The following is an 18810-nucleotide window of genomic DNA, read 5'->3' as shown; positions in this document are numbered from 1 at the left end:
ACGCGCAGGCTCAGCGGCCATGGCTCACGGGCCCAGCCGCTCCGTGGCATGTGGGATCTTCCCGAACCAGGGCATGAACCCACGTCCCCTGCATCGGCAGGTGGACTTTCAACCACTGCACCACCAGGGAAGCCCCTTGGTAAATTTTTTTTGATATATTTTAATACAGTGCTGGATTCAACTTGCTATTATTTCATTTAGACTATGTGTAATTTCGTAAGTGATATTGGCCTATAATTTTTCTTTCTCATACTAACTTCTGTGGTATTGGTCTCAAAGTGCCTCATAAATGAATTGGGGAATATTTCCTCTTTTTTATTCTCTTTAAAGAGTTTTGTAAAGATTGAGTTTGGCTATTCCTTTGAGTGTAGTCACCTGAAAGATCATGGGAGCCTAGTGGTAATTTTTGATTTGTTTGTTACTTCTTTGGTGCATATATTTTAAGCAACTGATCTAATTTCTTTCTATTTACAGGTCTTTTCAAATTCTATATTTCCTCTTGCTAGGCAGTTTTTGGTAACCTGTACTTTCTCAGAAATGTATCCATATTTTCCTAGGTCTTCAAATTTCCTGCCCCAGATTGTTCAATGTATTTTGATCATTTAAACTTCTATTATATCTGTAATTATTATACTTTTTAGTCCTAGTATTTTTTATTTGTATCTTCTCTCTTTTTTCTTGCCCAGTATTGCCAGAAATGTCTATTTAATTAGTCCTTACATAGAAGCTAGGAAGTTACCCTCAAGATATATCTCCAACAATATCAAAATACATGCACAAGACTATCTATTCTTGCATTATTCATATTGGCAAAATAATGGAAATAGTCTAAATGTCCATATGTAGGAAAATAGTTGAATAAATTATGGTACTTCCATGTAGTATATTACTACGCAGCTATTTAAAAAAAAAAAGAATGAGGAAGATCACTATAAACTGATACATTTTGATTTCCAGGATATGTCATTAAGCAAAAAAAAAAACATTGCACAAAAGGGTTATATAATATGGTACCTTTTATAGAAAAAAGAAAGGGAAATGTATTTGTATTTGCTTATTTTTACAAAAAGAAATAGGAAGGATAAAATATTTACTTAGAGAGGATGGGTGGGAAGGAGGTAGAAGGGATAGAGAGGGAAATGGGACTTTTATTATGCCTTTTTTACATAGCTTTTGACTTTTGAACTATGTTGACATTTTATATAGTTCCCAAAATAAATCAATAAGAATGGGGAAACATCTGAAATTCAGTGGCAACAGAAATGAATAAACCTAACTGTATATCATATAAATAACATATACACACAGAAGAAAATAATTAATTCAAATAACTTTTGTTTAATTCAAATAACTTTTGAACACAATTCTCTGACTATATACTCTCAGTAGGATCTATTCAACAGACAAAAAGAACTTCAAAGAAATCTCAAGCTTTACTTAATACATTTGGCGGGGGGGGGGATTAATACATGTTTGAGTGGCATTAATGTAGCAATTCTGAAATTCTTTTATTTGTGTATATAAGATTTAGTAACTGAATAAATACATTGTTGTTGTATTCTCATTCAGGGAGAAGGAAGACGTAGATATGGACTGGAAGGAGGGGAAGAACTCTGAGATGTTGGATTGAAATTAGAGGTATTAGTATGTAGTCATGATTTTTAAAAAGTTGTATGTCCTAGCTCTGTCTGCTCAGAGGGCCTAGAAACAATGACACACCAGTAACAGTGAGCACACCTAACTATCCAGATTTTGGTTCCTCAATACCATTCCCCTCTAAAAGGAACCAGGGCTCTTTGGAGAAATGGGGCAGAGAAACTACAAGATGAGTTTGGAATATCCATACATTGTGCCAGAAAGTACTGACGTACATACTCATAGCATAAAAAAGACATGTCAAATGGACCCTGAAATTGCTTTAAAGGGTTTCTATTGGTCAAATTTGGCACAATTTGTATATAAAAATGAATAATGAAAAAAGTAAATTACTATCCACTGAATACAAAAAATATACAAGACCATACTGATAGTTTTAAAAAACAAGAAAATGGGAGGCAGAAGGGAAGACCCTTATTTACAGGAGGCTGCCAATTAATAAACATAGAATGAATGATATTTGAAATATATAGGAAACTTTCAGACTAGGTAAATATCCTGTTCCCTATCAGTTTTTCACTTAGTGGTTTTAACATCTGTTGGTCATTCTTGTCTGTTTCCTGCTTTAGGCTAAGATGAAAAAAAGTTACTATAAACATTTATATATAGATCTTTGTGTGGACATATGTATTCACTTCTCTTGAAGTAAATACCTAAATGTAGGATTGCTGGCTCACATTGTAGTGTACGTTTATAAGAAACTGCAATACCATTTTCCACATACACCTGCCCTGATCCCAATCCCAATTCTAGGATCACATCCCACATTTAGTTGTTATCTCTTTAGCCTCCTCGGTACAATGCAAGAGAAATGAGGATGTGTGTAGGGGTGTGTGTGTGTGCGTGTGTGTGTGTGCGTGTGTGTGTATCTCTATATATATCCTCTAAAAGACTTGTACAATCATGTTCAAAGCATGTTGTTGTAAACTCCAAACTGGCAACAACCCAAATGTCTACCAACAGTAGGATGAATAAAGAAATTTCTATATAGTTATAGCAGTGGAATATTATACAGCCATGAAAAAGAACAAGGTAATACTATATTTAACAGTAAGTCTCATAAACAATTGGGTGAAAGAAGCCAAGTCCCCAAAAAGTACATTTATGTAAGTGATTCCATTTATATAAAGTTCAATAACAGGCAAAATGAGAATATAATGAAGGAAGGAGTCAGAAAAGTGGTTCCCTGTGAGGTTAGTGACTGAGAGGGGTACATAAGAGGTATCTGAGACGCTGGTAATGCACTATATCTTTATCTAAGTGATATTTACTTAGATGAGCTCACTTTGTGAAAACTTATCAAGCTGTACATTTATGACAAATGCACCCTTTCTGTACATTTGTTTTGCTCCAGTATAAAAAGATTAACAGTAAGCTTAATCCTGATTTCAAAACAGAACAAAAATAATGCTGAATTTTCCAGTTTTCAGAAGGCACCCTTACTTTCCGACTTCCCAAGCTTTCTGGGAAAACTTCCCTGTAGTCAAACCAGCATGTCCTAATTAACGACAATACTTGAAATGGGAAATATACAGGGATGCAGGCACTTTGAGGCCCTGTTGGGTGTACATTGGCACACGTTCTATGGAAAGAGGTCTGACAATACACATCAAGAGAATTAAAAAGAAATATATGATATTTTCTCCAGTGAGCCCCCTCCAGGAATTTATCCTAAATCAACAACTCAAATATTTATGAACAGCGATGTAAAGTTATACATTAAAAATTTTTTTTAGAAAAGAAAACCCTTTGAAGGTAATACTTACAATTGGCGTCCCAAAAGGAATGTAACCTGTGAGAGGACAGAGAGAAGAGTCGGGTTTTATAATCCCACCTGACTCTGCCCCACCTGCCTTTCAACTGGGAGGCCAGAGAGACTTCTGGCCTTGGCCTTGGCAGTGGCCCCAGGGAGAGGGCTCAGGTCAGTTAAGCGGGAGGCACCTCTAGCCCCAGACCTTTTCCCAGCCCAGCCCTCCCCAAGACAGAGGGCTCCCCTGTGTCCCCCCAACCTCCTTGTCTCTGTTCCCCTCAGTCCTCACTCGCCCCCAAAGCCAGGGGCCCATTCCTGAAGGAGGCGCCCGCGGCCGGGGCGCCGCCACTCTGCACTTGGTGGTCCTCCCACGATTTCCTCCGGGAGCCACGAAGCCCCGCCAACCTCACCACAATGTCTCCGGAGGCCCTGGGATGTCCTCCTCCTTCCCTCAGCCTGTCTTTCTAAAACACACCCTTACTTTCCCAGCTTCATGACTATTTCTGGAAAGGGCATTCCCTACCACCTGAGATGTGTGCCTCTAAGTGCCAGAGCTCTTTGAATCTCTAGGGCCCTGGCTGGACATCTCAGCAGAGCAGGAAAGGGCTGGCATGAAGTGCAGCTGGGCCCTGGCCGTCTCCCCACGGCTCAGGGCCCCCAGGCTATGGCAAGGCCCCCTCCCCCAGCCTCACTGCTGTAGGTGAGCATCCTCCTGTCCCAGCCACTAACTTACAGCAGCCAGTCAGCTGGTGGCCCAGCAGCAGGGAACCACAATTGCACGGGTTACGTCTAGAGCAAAGGTTGGTATCCTGCGTGTGCATATTTGTACACATGAGCCGCCACTCTCCTACCTGCACCCCTCCAGGGAGAGGCCCAAAGACTGATCAGAGAATCGCAGAATAAGCCAGTCTCGGGGGGAGAGCCTGCTATGGCCCCACGCAGGCACTGGGGAGGACCTACAGCCGCAGCTACGAGAGCCTTCACCGCCTTGGAGTTCCTTACGGCAAAGCAAGGGTCACCGGACACTAACTGCGCGTTTGCACAATGACATCATGTGCTTGTCTGTTCTCTCAGCCCCGTGAGTTCAGGCTCTCTGAGGGGGGGGGACCCTGACTAACCTCCCGGACTGAGAACACCCACTGGTAGGGACCCTTCCTCCAGCCGCCTGAGGGCTTCCCAAGGCAGCAGCCACCAGCCCTCCCACCCGCCCTGTGACTCAGGGGTGGGGGGTACACTCCGTCGCACTGAGAAACGGCACGGAGGAGGCATCAGCACGCTGATGTGAGCCTGACCTCCGCTGTGTGACTCTGGACAAAGCCCTTGGCCTCTCAGAACCGTAGGCAGGACAACCACGCCGGCCCCAGCCAGTGTATGGGCAAGTGCTTTCTAGGCCATTAAGCTCTACATAACAGAGCTGTCCCTCTAGTGACCACAGGGCAGGGACTTCCTGAGGGCAGGGATCTTATACCCATTCTTCCATTACCCTCTCTACCCACTGGTCTCCACAGAACAGGAATCCGCCTCCCTGTGTGTGTAGTGGTACAAATGTAGTGCATACATTCCGAAGGGCAGGCTAAAAGTAGGATCAGAGACAAGGGAGTTAGTCTGGGGGTTAACTGCATGAAAAGGCTGAGTAGGGAGCAGGGCTTGGAAGGAAGGCACTCAGTGTACACAGGTAAGAGAGGAGTGGCTCATGGAAGGCAGGGCTCGCCCTAGAAGGCGTCACCCTGGGGCTGCTGCTGAGTGAATGGGGTGTAACCTGGCATTGGGGGCACCAGATTCACCTGTGGAGGCCTCGATTCTACCCCAACTGCTCAGGCAGAAAAGGCAGACAGGCACATTTTAAAAGCTCCATAGGCTGGCCAGTCCTGTACAGTTGAGCCAAAGTGACCATGCAGGTGCAAGTGTGGTCGTGTGTGTAACAGGCTCTGTACGTCCCTCAGGCCAAGCGCATCTGGACACTCCTGGAGCTGTGACCATTGTAATCGGCCCAGGCTAGGCAGAACCAGAGGTTCCCAAGGGCTTACCTGACATTCTAAAGGGCATGAAGATCTTCTCATTGGTGTCCGGGTGTAGAATAGCCTGGCAAGAGCCGGGAACAGAGCACAGGGTGACAGCTGGGGAGGGAGATGGCACATGGGAGGGGGGAGGGGGAGGACAGCTCCCCCAGGAAGACTTAGGTGGCCAATGGCTGTATCCCACCTTGCCTTGTGGCCAGTCAATCCTTCCCACCACTCGGGGCAAGAGAAAACCAAACATGGGCCATAAACAGAGCTTCTCCTCCTAACTAGTGCTCAAAGCTGAATGCAGCACAGAGCCGACCATGTCTACCTTGCAGGCCCTCTGTCCCCCATGCCACGCACACAACAGGCCCACAATAAGGGTTTTGTGGAAGGAGCCCATGGGGAAGGAGGTCAGGGGGCCCAGGGAAAGGCAGGCTGACCTGAGCTCTAGTCTTCAGAAATTCAGACCCTGGTGCTAGGGAAGAAAGAAGGGGGGTCGGGCTAGGGCAGGGCAGGGCAGGGTCTCTGAGAACAGCAGAAGGGAAGGAAAAGAATCCAAAATTGAATTACCTGCTTGATTTTCTGTGCACTCCAGAGCTGGATGGAAGGAAGGGAAAGAGAGAGAGAAAGGAAAAGAAAAGAAAAAACAAAGATTAAAAGCACGTATCAGTTTAAGGTCTCAAAGCCACATTTTCTAACCAAGAGATCCAGCTGGGGGATCTCACACAGATTATTTAAACCGAGGGTTCTCAATTCTGGCTGTGCCGTAAAATTACTTGAAGAATTCTTCCAGCATTTTCCTAACGCTCCCTAGTTCATTTTAAGGTGTGGCCAGGTAAGAAGCCCTGATTTAAATGAAGATACTTCAGCTGTCTCCCAGAATCACTAGAGGCAGCACAGCATAATTTTTCAGAGCTACACAGACTGCCTGGATCCCTGGATTCGCCACTTCTACCTCTGAGCCTCAATTTCCTCATCTGTAAAATGGGGTTAATAGCTGTGCTCCAACATTGTTGAAGAGGCATATGAAAAGTGCCTGGAGCAGTGCTGAACACATAGTAGGTACTTTACAAGTGCTAAATCTTGTAGATATTATTATTCCTATTTTTGTTATTGTTATAAGAAGGTTGTGTGCTTTCAAATGAATGAGGAGGTTGTCTCTTCCAGCACAGCATGGGGTTGGGCTGGAGAACAATTTGTCAATTCCTTCAAATGATAAAAATACTGCATTTCATTGACTCTAAGACATCGTTGATCCTAAGACATACTATTATGCGCCACTAAGAAAGAAAACTATGGGGCTTCCCTGGTGGCGCAGTGGTTAAGAGTCTGACTGCCAATGCAGGAGACACGGGTTTGAGCCCTGGTCCCGGAAGATCCCACATGCTGTGGAGCAACTAAGCCCATGTGCCACAACTACTGAGCCCGCGCTCTAGAGCCCACGAGCCACAACAACTGAGCCCGCGTGCCATAACTACTGAAGCCCGTGTGCCTAGAGCCCATGCTCCCCAACAAGAGAAGCCACCGCCATGAGAAGCCCCCGCACCGCAACAAAAGAGGAGCCCCCACTCGCCACAACTAGAGAAAAGCCCGCATGCAGCAACGAAAACCCAATGAAGCCATAAATTAATTAATTAAAAAAAAAAAAAAAAAAAGGGCTTCCCTAGTGGCGCAGTGGTTGGGAGTCCGCCTGCCGATGCAGGGGACACGGGTTCGTGCCCCGGTCCGGGAAGATCCCACATGCCGCGGAGCGGCTGGGCCCGTGAGCCATGGCCGCTGAGCCTGCGCGTCCGGAGCCTGTGCTCCGCAACGGGAGAGGCCACAACAGTGAGAGGCCTGCGAACCGCCAAATAAAAAAAAAGAAAACGGTGGCATAACGCCAAGACGTCCATCAGTTAAAAGATTCATCCCATTTAAGAGATGATAAAATGTGATAAAATAGCCTTTTTAGAATCAAGAAAATATACCAAGTAAAATTTTACATTGTGGGCAAACCAAAGGCCAGTGCATTTTTAACAGAGCAAGAAGGGTATGAGGTAAGAGGGGAGAGGTGGTCAGCATTGATGTTTAAAGTTTTATAACGGAATAGTTATGTTTCATTTATACGGCAATGTTGTCATCTGCGATATAAAGTAAGCTGCAGAATGCTACTGGGTAGCAATAATAGAGTTATAAAATTGATATACAGATCTTCTTCAACTTACAGTGGGGTTATGTGCCAATAAACCCATTGTAAGTTGAAATTATTTAACATTCCGAAAGTACCAAACGTCATAGCTTAGCCTGGCCCACCTTGCATGTGCTCAAAACACTTACATTAGCCTACAGTTGGGCAAAGTCATCTAACACAGAGGCTACTTTATAATATAGTACTGAATATCTCATGTAGTTCATTGAATACTGTACTGAAAGTGAAAAACAGACTGGTCGTGTGGGTGCACAATGGTTCTAAGTGTATGGGTGGTTTCCCTCTCGATCTCGCGGCTGACTGGTAAAAAATGCGGCTCGCTGCCTCCCCTGCAGCACGAGAGTATCAGACCACGTAACACCAGCCAGGAAAAGATCAAAATTCACAATTCAAAGTACAGTTTCTACTGAATGCATATCGTTTTCAGACCGTCATAAAGTCTATAAATTGTAAGTTGAGCCATCATAAGTCAAGGACCATCTGTATTAAAGTTTATGCATTTTACTAACAGCAGTCCCTTAAGCCTAATTCACAGCCTAATCACTCTGGTTTTAGATACATTTCAAACATATTTGATTGTCTGCTATTCCAGACCCAGAAAGATTAGAGGCAGTAGATTTTTGTCTTAATTATATTTGAGGAACAGAGGGGACTAAAGAAAGAAAAACCAAATGTAGAATCACTGTTAGCCAAAGACGGTATGTGAGAGCATAACAGCAGAGAGGTAAAAAAAAAATGATAAAAGGTTGATCTTTCTTTGCTCAGAAAGTGCCTTCTGCAGTGCATCCCACCACGTCCCAGCATCATCCCAGGTGTGACCCCAGGCCCTGGGCACAGACTCCTAACACCCGACACTCTCCACCCCAAATCAGAATCTCCTGGGTCCGGGTCCCCTCACCTCGTACAGTCATAGCCCAGCCCCTCAGAGCAGGGGCCTGCCTTTGAGTGCCAGCCCCCACCATCTCCTAGAGCCATGCACACAGCAAATCTAAAGCTATTTATTTTTTAAAAAACTCAAGATCTCTGCATACAATTCTTATAAATAAAGAAAAAAAATCCCCATGATTCTGATGAACAGCCTGGGCTGAAAACACTGATCTAAGACATTAAAGAACAGTGTAAAGAGCAGGTGTTAGGACCAGGCAGCCTGCATTCCAATCACTTACTGGATGTGTGGCCCTGGGCAAATTACTTTGCCTCCATGCCTCAGTTTCTCCATTAGTACAATGGGGTGCTGTAAGGGCAGGGCGGGGACTATGCTTGGTGCTCCTGGCAGCTGGCATTTCACTTTGGGCACACAGCTAAGTCTATGCGTTCCACCCTCCCCCACAGTCAGATGGCCTCACATGGCCGGGTTCTAGCTAATGGACTGTGGGTGGAAGTGGAGTTCACCACTTCCAGGCTTGGCCCCAAAGCCTCCCACAGAGGATCCAGAGGAGGACAATGAGGCCCTAGAAGACAGTAAAGCCAAGAGGTAAAAGGAGCCTGGCTCCTGGACAACGGCATGTGCCAGGTTCCTGAGCTGCACTGGACTCTGACATGAGTGAGTAACAGACCTTACTGTAAAAGTCCCTGAAATCCAGGGGTTGTTTGTTACAAGCACTTGGCTTATACTGACTGATACAGAGGTTCACTGAAACACGCAAAACTGAAATACTTGGCCCCTAGATCATGCTCCATAAATGCCTAACATAGAGGGGAAGTCAGTCAAATTAGCAGTATTTTTTTTTTTTTTTTTTTTTTTGCGGTACGCGGGCCTCTCACTGCTGTGGCCTCTCCCGTTGCGGAGCACAGGCTCCGGACGCGCAGGCTTAGCGGCCATGGCTCATGGGCCCAGCCGCTCCGTGGCATGTGGGATCTTCCTGGACTGGGGCATGAACCCATGTACCCTGCATCGGCAGGCGGACTCTCAACCACTGCGCCACCAGGGAAGCCCGAGCAGTATTTTTTAAAAGGACTTAATTATTTTTCAAAATAACTTCATCTCTATTGTCTTATTCTTACAACATGCCTGTGAGGTGGGTAGACTACTTTCAGACAAAGCAACTCATCTCAGAGAGACTAAGTGACTCAGCCATGGTTCCAGGGGCCTGGTGGCAGGATGGAGATGGGCACCCAAGCCTCCTTGCCTCCAGACTTGTGTCCCCCCTGTTCTCCAGGGGCCCTCTGGAGCACACCGATGTCTGGTCTGGCCAGGGTGACAGCCAGGCCTGAGGCACGAGAAGAGGAAGAAGTTTGGCTGACATCATCTGAGGTCCCAGAACCTCCCTTTGCAGCCGGGCAGCAGACGCTCCTCCCCAGCACCTGTTCCTCCCCTCCCACCCAAGTCCAGTCAAGCAGCCCTTGTAATCCATAGCTGCATCTGTGTCCCTCAGGTTCAAGGGCTGCCTTCTCCGCCCCCACCCAGAGAGCAGTGATGGAGACTCGGGCAGCACCAGCTCAGCAGCAAAGGCAGAAGTTCAGCAGGGGTGTGAGCAGGCAAGGCCAGAAGCCCAGAGCTCACAGGCGTGCTCTCCAACTGCGATGACACCTCCACACACGGCCCAGGCAGGCTAGTGTCACAGATAAGTGGCAATGGTCCCATTAACTATTTGAGTCTCACACTCAGAAATCTGTTTCCATAGGACGGATGAGAAAAGTAAAGCTCAGAGCTACGCCCAGGGTCTCGGAGGTGGAGCCAGAACTACAGCTCGTGACCTGGGACGCAGACTCATTCAGTCACATTTAGTGAATAAGTGCTATGTGTCAGACACCTTTCTCAGGGCTTTGTACATATTAACTTATTAATCTCCTCAACAACCCTATGAGGCAGGGACCAGTATATCTCCCATTTTATAGATGTGGAAACCGAGGCACTGAGATATTTAGTGATTTGCCCACAATCCCATGGCAGCACTGGGATTTGAACCCGAGCAGTCTGGTTCCATAACCCCCGCTCTTGAATCCCCATGTGCCATCTCTAAATGCTAGCATACCAGTGCACACTGTTCTGTCCCTTTAGGCATCTAGTATATATATGTGGAGATCTTTCCACATCAGAGCATGGAGAGCAGCCTTATTCTTCCTAACAGAAACGTTGAATGAATATATTGTAAACTGCACCCTATTGGTGGACTTTTAAGCTACTTCTCATATTTTCCTTATTGTGGTAAAATGTAAATAACATAAAATTTACCATTTAACCATTTTTAAGTGGCAGTTCGGTAGCATTAAGTACATTCACATTGTTGTACACCACCAACCATCTCCAGAATTTTTTCATCTTCCCCAACTGAAATGCTGTACCCAGTAAGTACTAACACCCCAGTACTCCTTCCCTCAGCTCCTGGCAACTACCATTCTACTTTATGTCTCTGTGAATTTGACCACTCTAGATATTTCATATAAGTAGAATCATACAATATTTGTCCTTTTGTCACTGTCCCATTTCTTGCTATTACAACCATGCTCCACTGAATGTCCCTGGAGTTATCACTATTATATCATTAGCACTTAAAGGAAAAGGACAAATGTATGCAGATATCTCTGGCAGGATACAGAAGAAACTGATGGTTACTCTAGGGAGAAGTGGGAAACGGGGAGACAGGGAAAGGGAAACATTTTTTTTTAACATCTTTATGGGGTATAATTGCTTTACAATGGTGTGTTAGCTTCTGCTTTATAACAAAGTGAATCAGTTATACATATACATATGTCCCTGTATCTCTTCCCTCTCGCGGAAACTTATTTTTTATTCTATACTTTTTTGATAGCTTTAGAATTCCGTAGATTGTTCACGTGTTACCTACTCAAAAATGATTGTTAAAAATTTAAGAGTAACCACTAGAAAAAGAGAAATAGCAGGCACAACTTCCAAGCCCCTTACTGACCTCTATGGCATAGACTGTTAACTTTCCGACAAAACCTATGCCCCTTCGTCCACAGTAATAGAAAGGTAGCGGGCAGGTGGCTGACCTGCTGCACTACATTTCCCAGCCTCCTTTGCAGTTCGGCTTATCCATGTGACTGAGTCCTCCAGTGGCATCCGAGGGGAAGTGAGATGTGCCTTAGCCTGGCTAGCACCTCCCAGCCTATACTTGCTGTCACCTGCCTGTGAGCCAGAGCAAGGATGTGGCTGCAGTGCAGCCTGGGCTGTGCAGAGAGGAGGACCCAAGGAGATGGTGGAGAAACATGATGGAAGGAGCCTGGGTTCCTGAATGGTCCTGTGGAGCAGAGCCACCTGCCCACCTGGAACTCAAACTATTACATGGGAGAGAGATAAACGTCTATCTTATTTGAGCTGGTGTGTTTTGAGATCATTTCATTATAGCAGTTAGTATAGCCCTAACTAAGGTAACCCATTTGGGGTTTTGGGAAACTGTTTCCCATGATGTCAGAGAAGCCTTTCCAGTGGAGGGAGGAAGGAATGAGCACTAAGTAGTGTTGAGGCTCTTCTCATGGCATCTGGCATTGCTCCCACCTCAGGAGGTTTTGGGGTGAGGTGGGAGGGACAGCTCCATTTTAAACTAAACTGCCTAGTCACGACCTGATCTCATTTGGGTTCATCCCATCTCCAGGCTGCAGCAACAACAGTCAGGGTCGCAGATTTGGGGCCTGGCTTAGCCGCTAACTCACATGGTCTTCCTGTGCGAGTCACCTCACTCCTTAGACTTACATTGTTTTTTTTGAATTAATCATACAGGAGGTGGAAGCTAGTCCCTCCAGGGTCCCTTCTCATCTGATGATGCCAGGCCCAGCTTACAGAGAGCACAGGACAAGGACTCGGGTCTGACTCTTCGGGTCTGGGCTTTTCCCTGGGACCTGCTGGACCCATGGGTCAGATGCTGGATGCAGAAATGGTAGCAGATACCACCCACAAGCCAAGAGCTGGTTGCTAGTTTGCAGTTGAATGAGCCAGCCCTGCAAACAGGTTACAAGCAAGGATAGTCCTGGAATGTAAAGCATTTGATGAGAGGCCAAAGGAGATGCAATGGACAGTCCATCCACATTGAGAATCTAGGACAGGGAGGCCCCCGTGTCTTCTGTCAGCCCACCAAAGCAGCTCCACTTTAAAGTACAATTCCTCAGTGTGACCTGATCTCCTTTGGGCTCAGCCATCTCTCTCTGTGCCTCTGGCTGAACATTAAAAAGTGCAACCCTGATCCCTTAGAACTTACTGGCTACAGCAACAAACCACTGTGGATGTGAGACTTTGGACCTTTCTTGATTTCTCAACTTGGAGAATGAGGACACAGAAGGTGTGGGGAAACAGTTGGGTGAAAGGTTGCTGGAACAATGCAGAAGTTTGCTGATTTCAGAAATGGCCTAAGTCTCAGCTGAGCTGCCATCTGAACCTATTAGAAACCCAGTGTAGAAGCCAAGGGAGGGGTAGAGAGTGGGCCCCAAACAAGCTTCAGGAGGAGAAGCCCTGCCTTCTCAGGGCAGAGACCTCTAGTGCCCAGACCCCAGATGGAGGAGTCACTGCCCAGGCCCTGTCCCCAGTCTGGCTCCTTCCCCTCCCCAGTCTGGTTCCTTCCAAGCTGCTTCTCCAAACCTCTGAAGCAGCAAAGACAGAGCCTATTTAAAACAACCTCCAGAAGGTAATTAAACAGAGCCTGAAGGGGATCCTTCTGTAAGGCAGAGGATGCCTCCATAAAACAACAAGAAATCTTCTTAATTTATCATTTGGGCCAATCCCATTATTCCTCACCATTAATTTTGTTGCCATGGTTACTCCCAGGTAATAGATACAAATGCATATCTATGTGGGGCAAAGGTACTCCCCAGTTCTACAGATGAAAGGAGAAGGAACATCCCCGCTCATTCTGCTACATAACACACATTAGCAGTCGCGAATTTCATGTACACACAGCTTCTGTCTCTTAAGAGGCCAGACCCTGCAGTCAAACCATTTTCTGGGAATTGGAATTCCAGATCTCCTACTTGTGATTTGGGGCAATTTACTTAATCTTTCTGAGCCTCCATTTCCTCATTTGTGATATAGGAATATGAATACTTACTTTCAAGGTTCTTGTGACGATTAAAGAAAATTCATTTATCCAACAAATATTTATTGAGCACCTGTTATTTGCTGGGCACTGCTCTAGGCACTAAGAATATATCAGTGAAAAAAGAGACCAAAAATCTCTGCTTCTGTAGAGCTCACATGCTTGTGTGGACAAACAAAAAAATAATAAAAAGTAAATTTTCTCATATGTTAGAAGGATGAGGGCTTCAAGAAACATGGGAAAGTAGGACAGGGTAAGGATAGGGAGTGTGTACTAGCAGCAAGGATGGATTTTTTAAAAAATTTATTGCAGTAGGGTCCTCGCAAAAGGAGGGATGAAGGATGGGGAATACTTAGGGGACACAGGAACACAGTGACATGACCAGGGCCACAGCTCCTGTCATAGGGGAGAGGGGTGAAAAGACCAGGGCTGGAGCTGGGGTGGTAGAGGGAAGGGTGAGACACTGAGGTTGCATTCCCCCACCCCCAGAAGCGCCTCTAGTCCCTGGATCCCCCCCACTGGCCATGGACCCCCAAAATTCCATCTCTTGTCCTGCCTCTGACCCTAGTGGCTCCTTCTTTTGCTTCCCTTGACTTTTCTTTCCCCGGAGAAATTCTCAAGTAGGATGATGTATAGTAAGGTGGTCAGGGTAGTTTTCATTGAGGTGACTTTGGAGGAAATACCTGAAGGAGGGAGTGAGGCCATGCAGATATCTGGTTGGAGGTTATTCTGTCCAGCAGAACAGCCAGTGCAAAGGCCCTGAGGCAGAGTGGGCCTCCCCAGCATGTTTGAGGGACATCAAGGAGGCCAGTGTGACTGAAGTGGACTGAATAAGGGAAAGAGTAGTAGGAGACAAAATCAGAGAGGAATTGGGGTGTTGCAGCTTGTGCTAAGGACTGTGGCTTTTACTCTGAGTTTTTACTAGAGCTGTGGTTCTTAACAGGAGGGCAATTTTTCACCAGGGGCCATCTGGCAATGTCGGGCTGTCATTAATTGGTACCCAGTGGGTAGAAGCCAGGGGTGTTGCTAAATGTCCTACAGTGCACAGGACAGCCCCCACGACAAAGAACCATCCAGCCCCAAATGCCAATCGTGCTGAGGCCGAGAAACCCTGGAGCAGAGAACCGTGTAATGTATATTCTCACAGATCACTCTGAGTACTATATTGGGAATGAGCAGAGGGGGCCCAGGTAGAATGGGGAGACCACCCAGGAGGCCACCACAATGACCCAGCCAAGAGATGAGTCTACAGCACCCAGTACAACTCCTAGCACATCATACGTATGCTTCAGCTAATACTGATCACTTGCCTATTTTGTGCTAACGATAAGGGCCAACACGTAGCTGCCCCAGGGGGGCTGGGCGCTGATCAGGACCCCAGAAGTTTCTGGCTAGGGGTCAGGGTAAGAGGGGGATGTCAGCCAAGCTTCTGACAATCCTGCTGATACCCAGAGAAGATTCAGGGTGCAAGTATTTTTAACTCTCCAGTATCTTCTCTTCTATTTTCAGCAAAGCCCAAACACAGCTGACCCCATTTCTGCTCTGCCAGGGGAGGAGACTGGCAGTATCTCTTACATCTCTGCTGCCCTTTCTTGGCGGGTTGCAGGCAGAATCCATCCTACATGGGGCCTCTGAGCAACCAATGGGTGCTGCGTAGGCTCGGAGTAAGGTGGGCGGGTTCCCAGCCTCTGGGGAATGTGTAATGATGGGCCAGAACAGCCACTCAGAAGCCTACGGTGGCTCCCAGAGACCTGCCCCCCTCACTCCTGACCACCCCAGTCGCTCCCAAGCTGGTTTCCTTATCGGCAATTACCCGTCCCCATCTACCTGGTACAGAATGATCCGATCACAGTTCCACTGTCCTGCATCTCCCTTGCTGCAGTACAACACAGCCAGCATCTCTCTGGGTTTCAAAAACTTTCACAACCTGGCCCGAAACTTCCCAGCTTCCTCTCTCAACTTCTCTCCCTCTCTCTCTCTTTCTCTCATCACGCTCTCTCTCTCTCTCTCCACTCTACTTCTCGGCCTTTGTCTGTGACTTACGGGGACGTCCCTCCCAGGCCTTGGGTCTCTCCCTACGTTCTACATCCAACCACTTGCGTTCCCCTGCATGAAGCCCTTCCTCAGCACCTACGTTCTCAGGAGTCTCTCACCACTGAACTCCTTCTACCGTAGCGTGCTCCAAACTGCCTCGCCACCAGCCTACCTCCAGGCGCCTGCTTACCTGTGCACCTGCGCGGGAGCTGGCTGCGTGAGGGCAGGAACCTGCCCCGCGCCCACCTGCTGCAGCGCCTTTCACGTACCGGGTGCCCCGCAGATGCCCATGACCTGGCCTGGCAGGGTTAACCGCACAGTGTGACTAGGGCTGTGAGACGTGCACACACACCAAGCTCCTCTGACAGCACCCCCCTACCCCCCGCACTCACTCTGCCCCGTGTTAGCATACACATTCCACTCCAGAGTATCACCTTCCCTTCCAAATCCACCTTCAGATAGTGGGTGAGAGATGGGCATTGGATCTTCCAGGCCCAGCGTTCCTGTCCCACCACATACTAGTTATGTGACCTGAGGTAAGTAATATAATCTCTCTGAGCCTCACTTTTCTTACCTTTAAAATGGGGTTAATATAGGCATCTACCAAACAGCGTTTCTGTGAAGATTAATTGAGTTAATACTTGTAAAGTGCAAATATTAGCATGGCTCCTGGCCCTTGGTGAGCTCACAGTGAGTGGTGCCTCATTACCACGGGGGAGCGTTCCATATTGAACCCCACCCATCTCCATCCATGTCAAACCATTCCAGCAAGGCCCTGGCATATAAAATGCACACAGCACAGCTAACATCCAGAAACTTAGCTGCCTGGGCTTACGTTTTTGCTCTCATCTATGGCTTTGTTGTTTAACTGATAGCTGCAGTCCTTATTAGGGTTCCTAGCCCATCAAATTTCTACCTGTCAAGCCCAAAGAGTAAATTATACTTATTTTTATTTTATCCTCAGGACTAATTTTTCATCGGTACAGCAACTTTTCAACAAGTTAACAGTCTCTGGAGGAGATATCAGTCACCTGCTAACCAAGGCCATCAGGGGGGAATAAACTATCAATCTGCTTGCACAAACCCCCTGGTGGGATGTTGTAACTGGAGGGCAGGTTAGATAACAAAATAGTGCATAGGATACCCAGTGGTGCCCGTGACATCAGGACAGGCCCACAGGCATCAAGACACAGCCAGGGGCTTCTGACTCACACACCTGCAAAAGGACATCAGGGTAGGCACAGAGCCCAAGAACACAAAAGGCCACCCTCCACAATGAAGTCAAGAACCATCCCCATCTACCTGGCACAGAATGATCTGATCTGTGCTCTTCAGACAGCACAGGCATGACCCTTGAGCAGGGCCAGCCTGAACCAGGAATGGAGACTTCATGAATTCCTGACCACTGAGGCTTCCCCAGATCCTGAGCTGGTATGTCACCACCCATCCTTTCTTCCTGTGGCTCTGGAAGCCAGAGGGGTTGTGGCTCTGCAGATGAGGCCCAGGGAGGGAAGCACTGTGAGATCTGCAGCAGAGCCCAATCCCAATGCTCTGGGGAGCCAGGAGGGCGGGGGACGGGCAATCTGTTTACTGGGGGACTGAACAGCAGGCTCACACCTAGAGCACTGTGCTACCCAGCCTCCAGATGGACACTGCAGGCATTACCGACGTGAGCCAGAACCAGGAAGTACAGCTAGTGCCAGGGCCCCCCCACCCTCTCCCCTCCTCCCAGCTCCCTGGAGGCACATGGGGGCTTTCAGGATAGAAAACAAAGGAGGCCCAGAAAACGAGACAGGCAGCTTTAAGCTACTGAAGGGAGCAAAGAGGGGAAACATGGCCTCATTCCCCAAACTCTGAAAGCAGGAAGGAGTCCCAAGGGGTGAAGACAGCTAGAGGGGAGCTTGGGCTGGGAGCAGACACAGGATCAGGAAGGACCTGGAGGCTGGACCACCCCTGACAGGTCCACGAGGAACTGCCACAGTCTGAGGACTGCTCTGGCCTAGAGAGGGGCGTGTCAGGTCACACCACCCAGGCTCCTCAGTGCCCATGGCCAGAGGGCAGCACCACGCTCAGGAATGGGGAGATCCCAGCCTGCCCTCCCTGCTGACGGCTGCCCCCAACTCAGCAGGCAACACAGACACCTGAAGATGGACCCTGCCTTACCAGCACTGCAGCAGCTCACGTCACTTCCAGGGCCCCGCACAAGGACATCGGCCAAGGGGCTGCCTCTATTGGCACCTCTGCCCTCCCTCCACGTTGTGGGCTGCAGTCCAGCACATTCGCCTGTCCCTTCCTCTCTAGAGGCCCCATCCTCTCTGTGTCCATGATGTGCTTCCTCGCCTGGACTCCTCCTATCCACCATCTCCTCCTCACCAGACCCTACTCATCCCTCAAGTCTCAGGCTGGCTAAAAATCTCTTCCAGACTCCCCTAGTCTGGGCAGGTTACTCCTCCCTCTGCCCTCCCACAGCATCATGTGTTTTCACTGTCATTGCCTAGATTCTGGGGAGTCCACGAGGCAGGACCCTCCTCTAGCTTTTCCCCTCCTCTCTCCCCAGGCCCTAGCACCAACACTGGCCTGCAGGTGCTCCATAAATACATAGTGAAACAAACTGGACTGGGGAGGGCTGATGGCTTAGCTACCCACCCTATGGAACACCCCACCAGGTACTAGTGTGTCATGTGGCAGCACAGGGCCTCAGCTTGGGCTTTGTACCTAAAGGTGCTAGAAGGCAGGGGCGGTGTCTCACAGAGTCACCAACGGAACAGAAGAGAAGACAACAACAGCGGAGGGACAGCAACATGTTTTGGATGGAGAATGAGTAGAGTTTTAGTAACTGATCCAGCAGAGAGGAGGAAGCCTCCCCTCAATGCCCGCAGAAGGCACACTTAAGAAGCTGGGCCATGGGACTTCCCATGGTTAAGACTTTACGTTCCAATGCAGGGGGTGGTGGGTTTGATCCCTGGTCGGGGAGCTAAGATCCCACATGCCTCGCGGCCAAAAAAACAAAACATAAAAACAGAAGCAATATTGTAAGAAATTCAATAAAGACTTTAAAAATGGTCCACATCAAAAAAAAAAAATCTTAAAATAAAAAGAAGCCAGGCCACCACCCCCAGGGCACCAGCAAAGTTCAGGACTTGGAGGGACCAAGCACCCCAGGAACAAAGAGTTAATCATAGGGCTAAACAC

At 47.7% G+C, this 18810-nt stretch overlaps 1 protein-coding gene across 2 annotated transcripts in view; it reads right to left on the bottom strand.

Moving 5' to 3' along the window:
- Positions 1 to 18810, bottom strand: part of SFXN5 (sideroflexin 5) — a 116002-nt gene that overhangs the window by 70000 nt on the left and 27192 nt on the right. For both annotated transcript variants that reach the window (XM_029232202.1, XM_029232203.1), the window contains exons 4-6: positions 5980 to 6006; positions 5434 to 5488; positions 3423 to 3448 (exon numbers count right to left, since the gene is read on the bottom strand). In XM_029232202.1, coding sequence (XP_029088035.1) covers positions 3423 to 3448; positions 5434 to 5488; positions 5980 to 6006 — 108 coding nt within the window. The remainder of the gene's footprint in view (positions 1 to 3422; positions 3449 to 5433; positions 5489 to 5979; positions 6007 to 18810) is intronic.

This window comes from Monodon monoceros, unplaced genomic scaffold (assembly GCF_005190385.1).
Source record: "Monodon monoceros isolate NGI ecotype Baffin Bay Population unplaced genomic scaffold, NGI_Narwhal_1 Super_Scaffold_19, whole genome shotgun sequence".
In the NCBI taxonomy this organism is placed as follows: Eukaryota; Metazoa; Chordata; class Mammalia; order Artiodactyla; family Monodontidae; genus Monodon; species Monodon monoceros.
The sequence above is the reverse complement of the archived record's forward strand: the minus strand, read 5'-3'. Positions and strand labels throughout refer to the sequence as shown.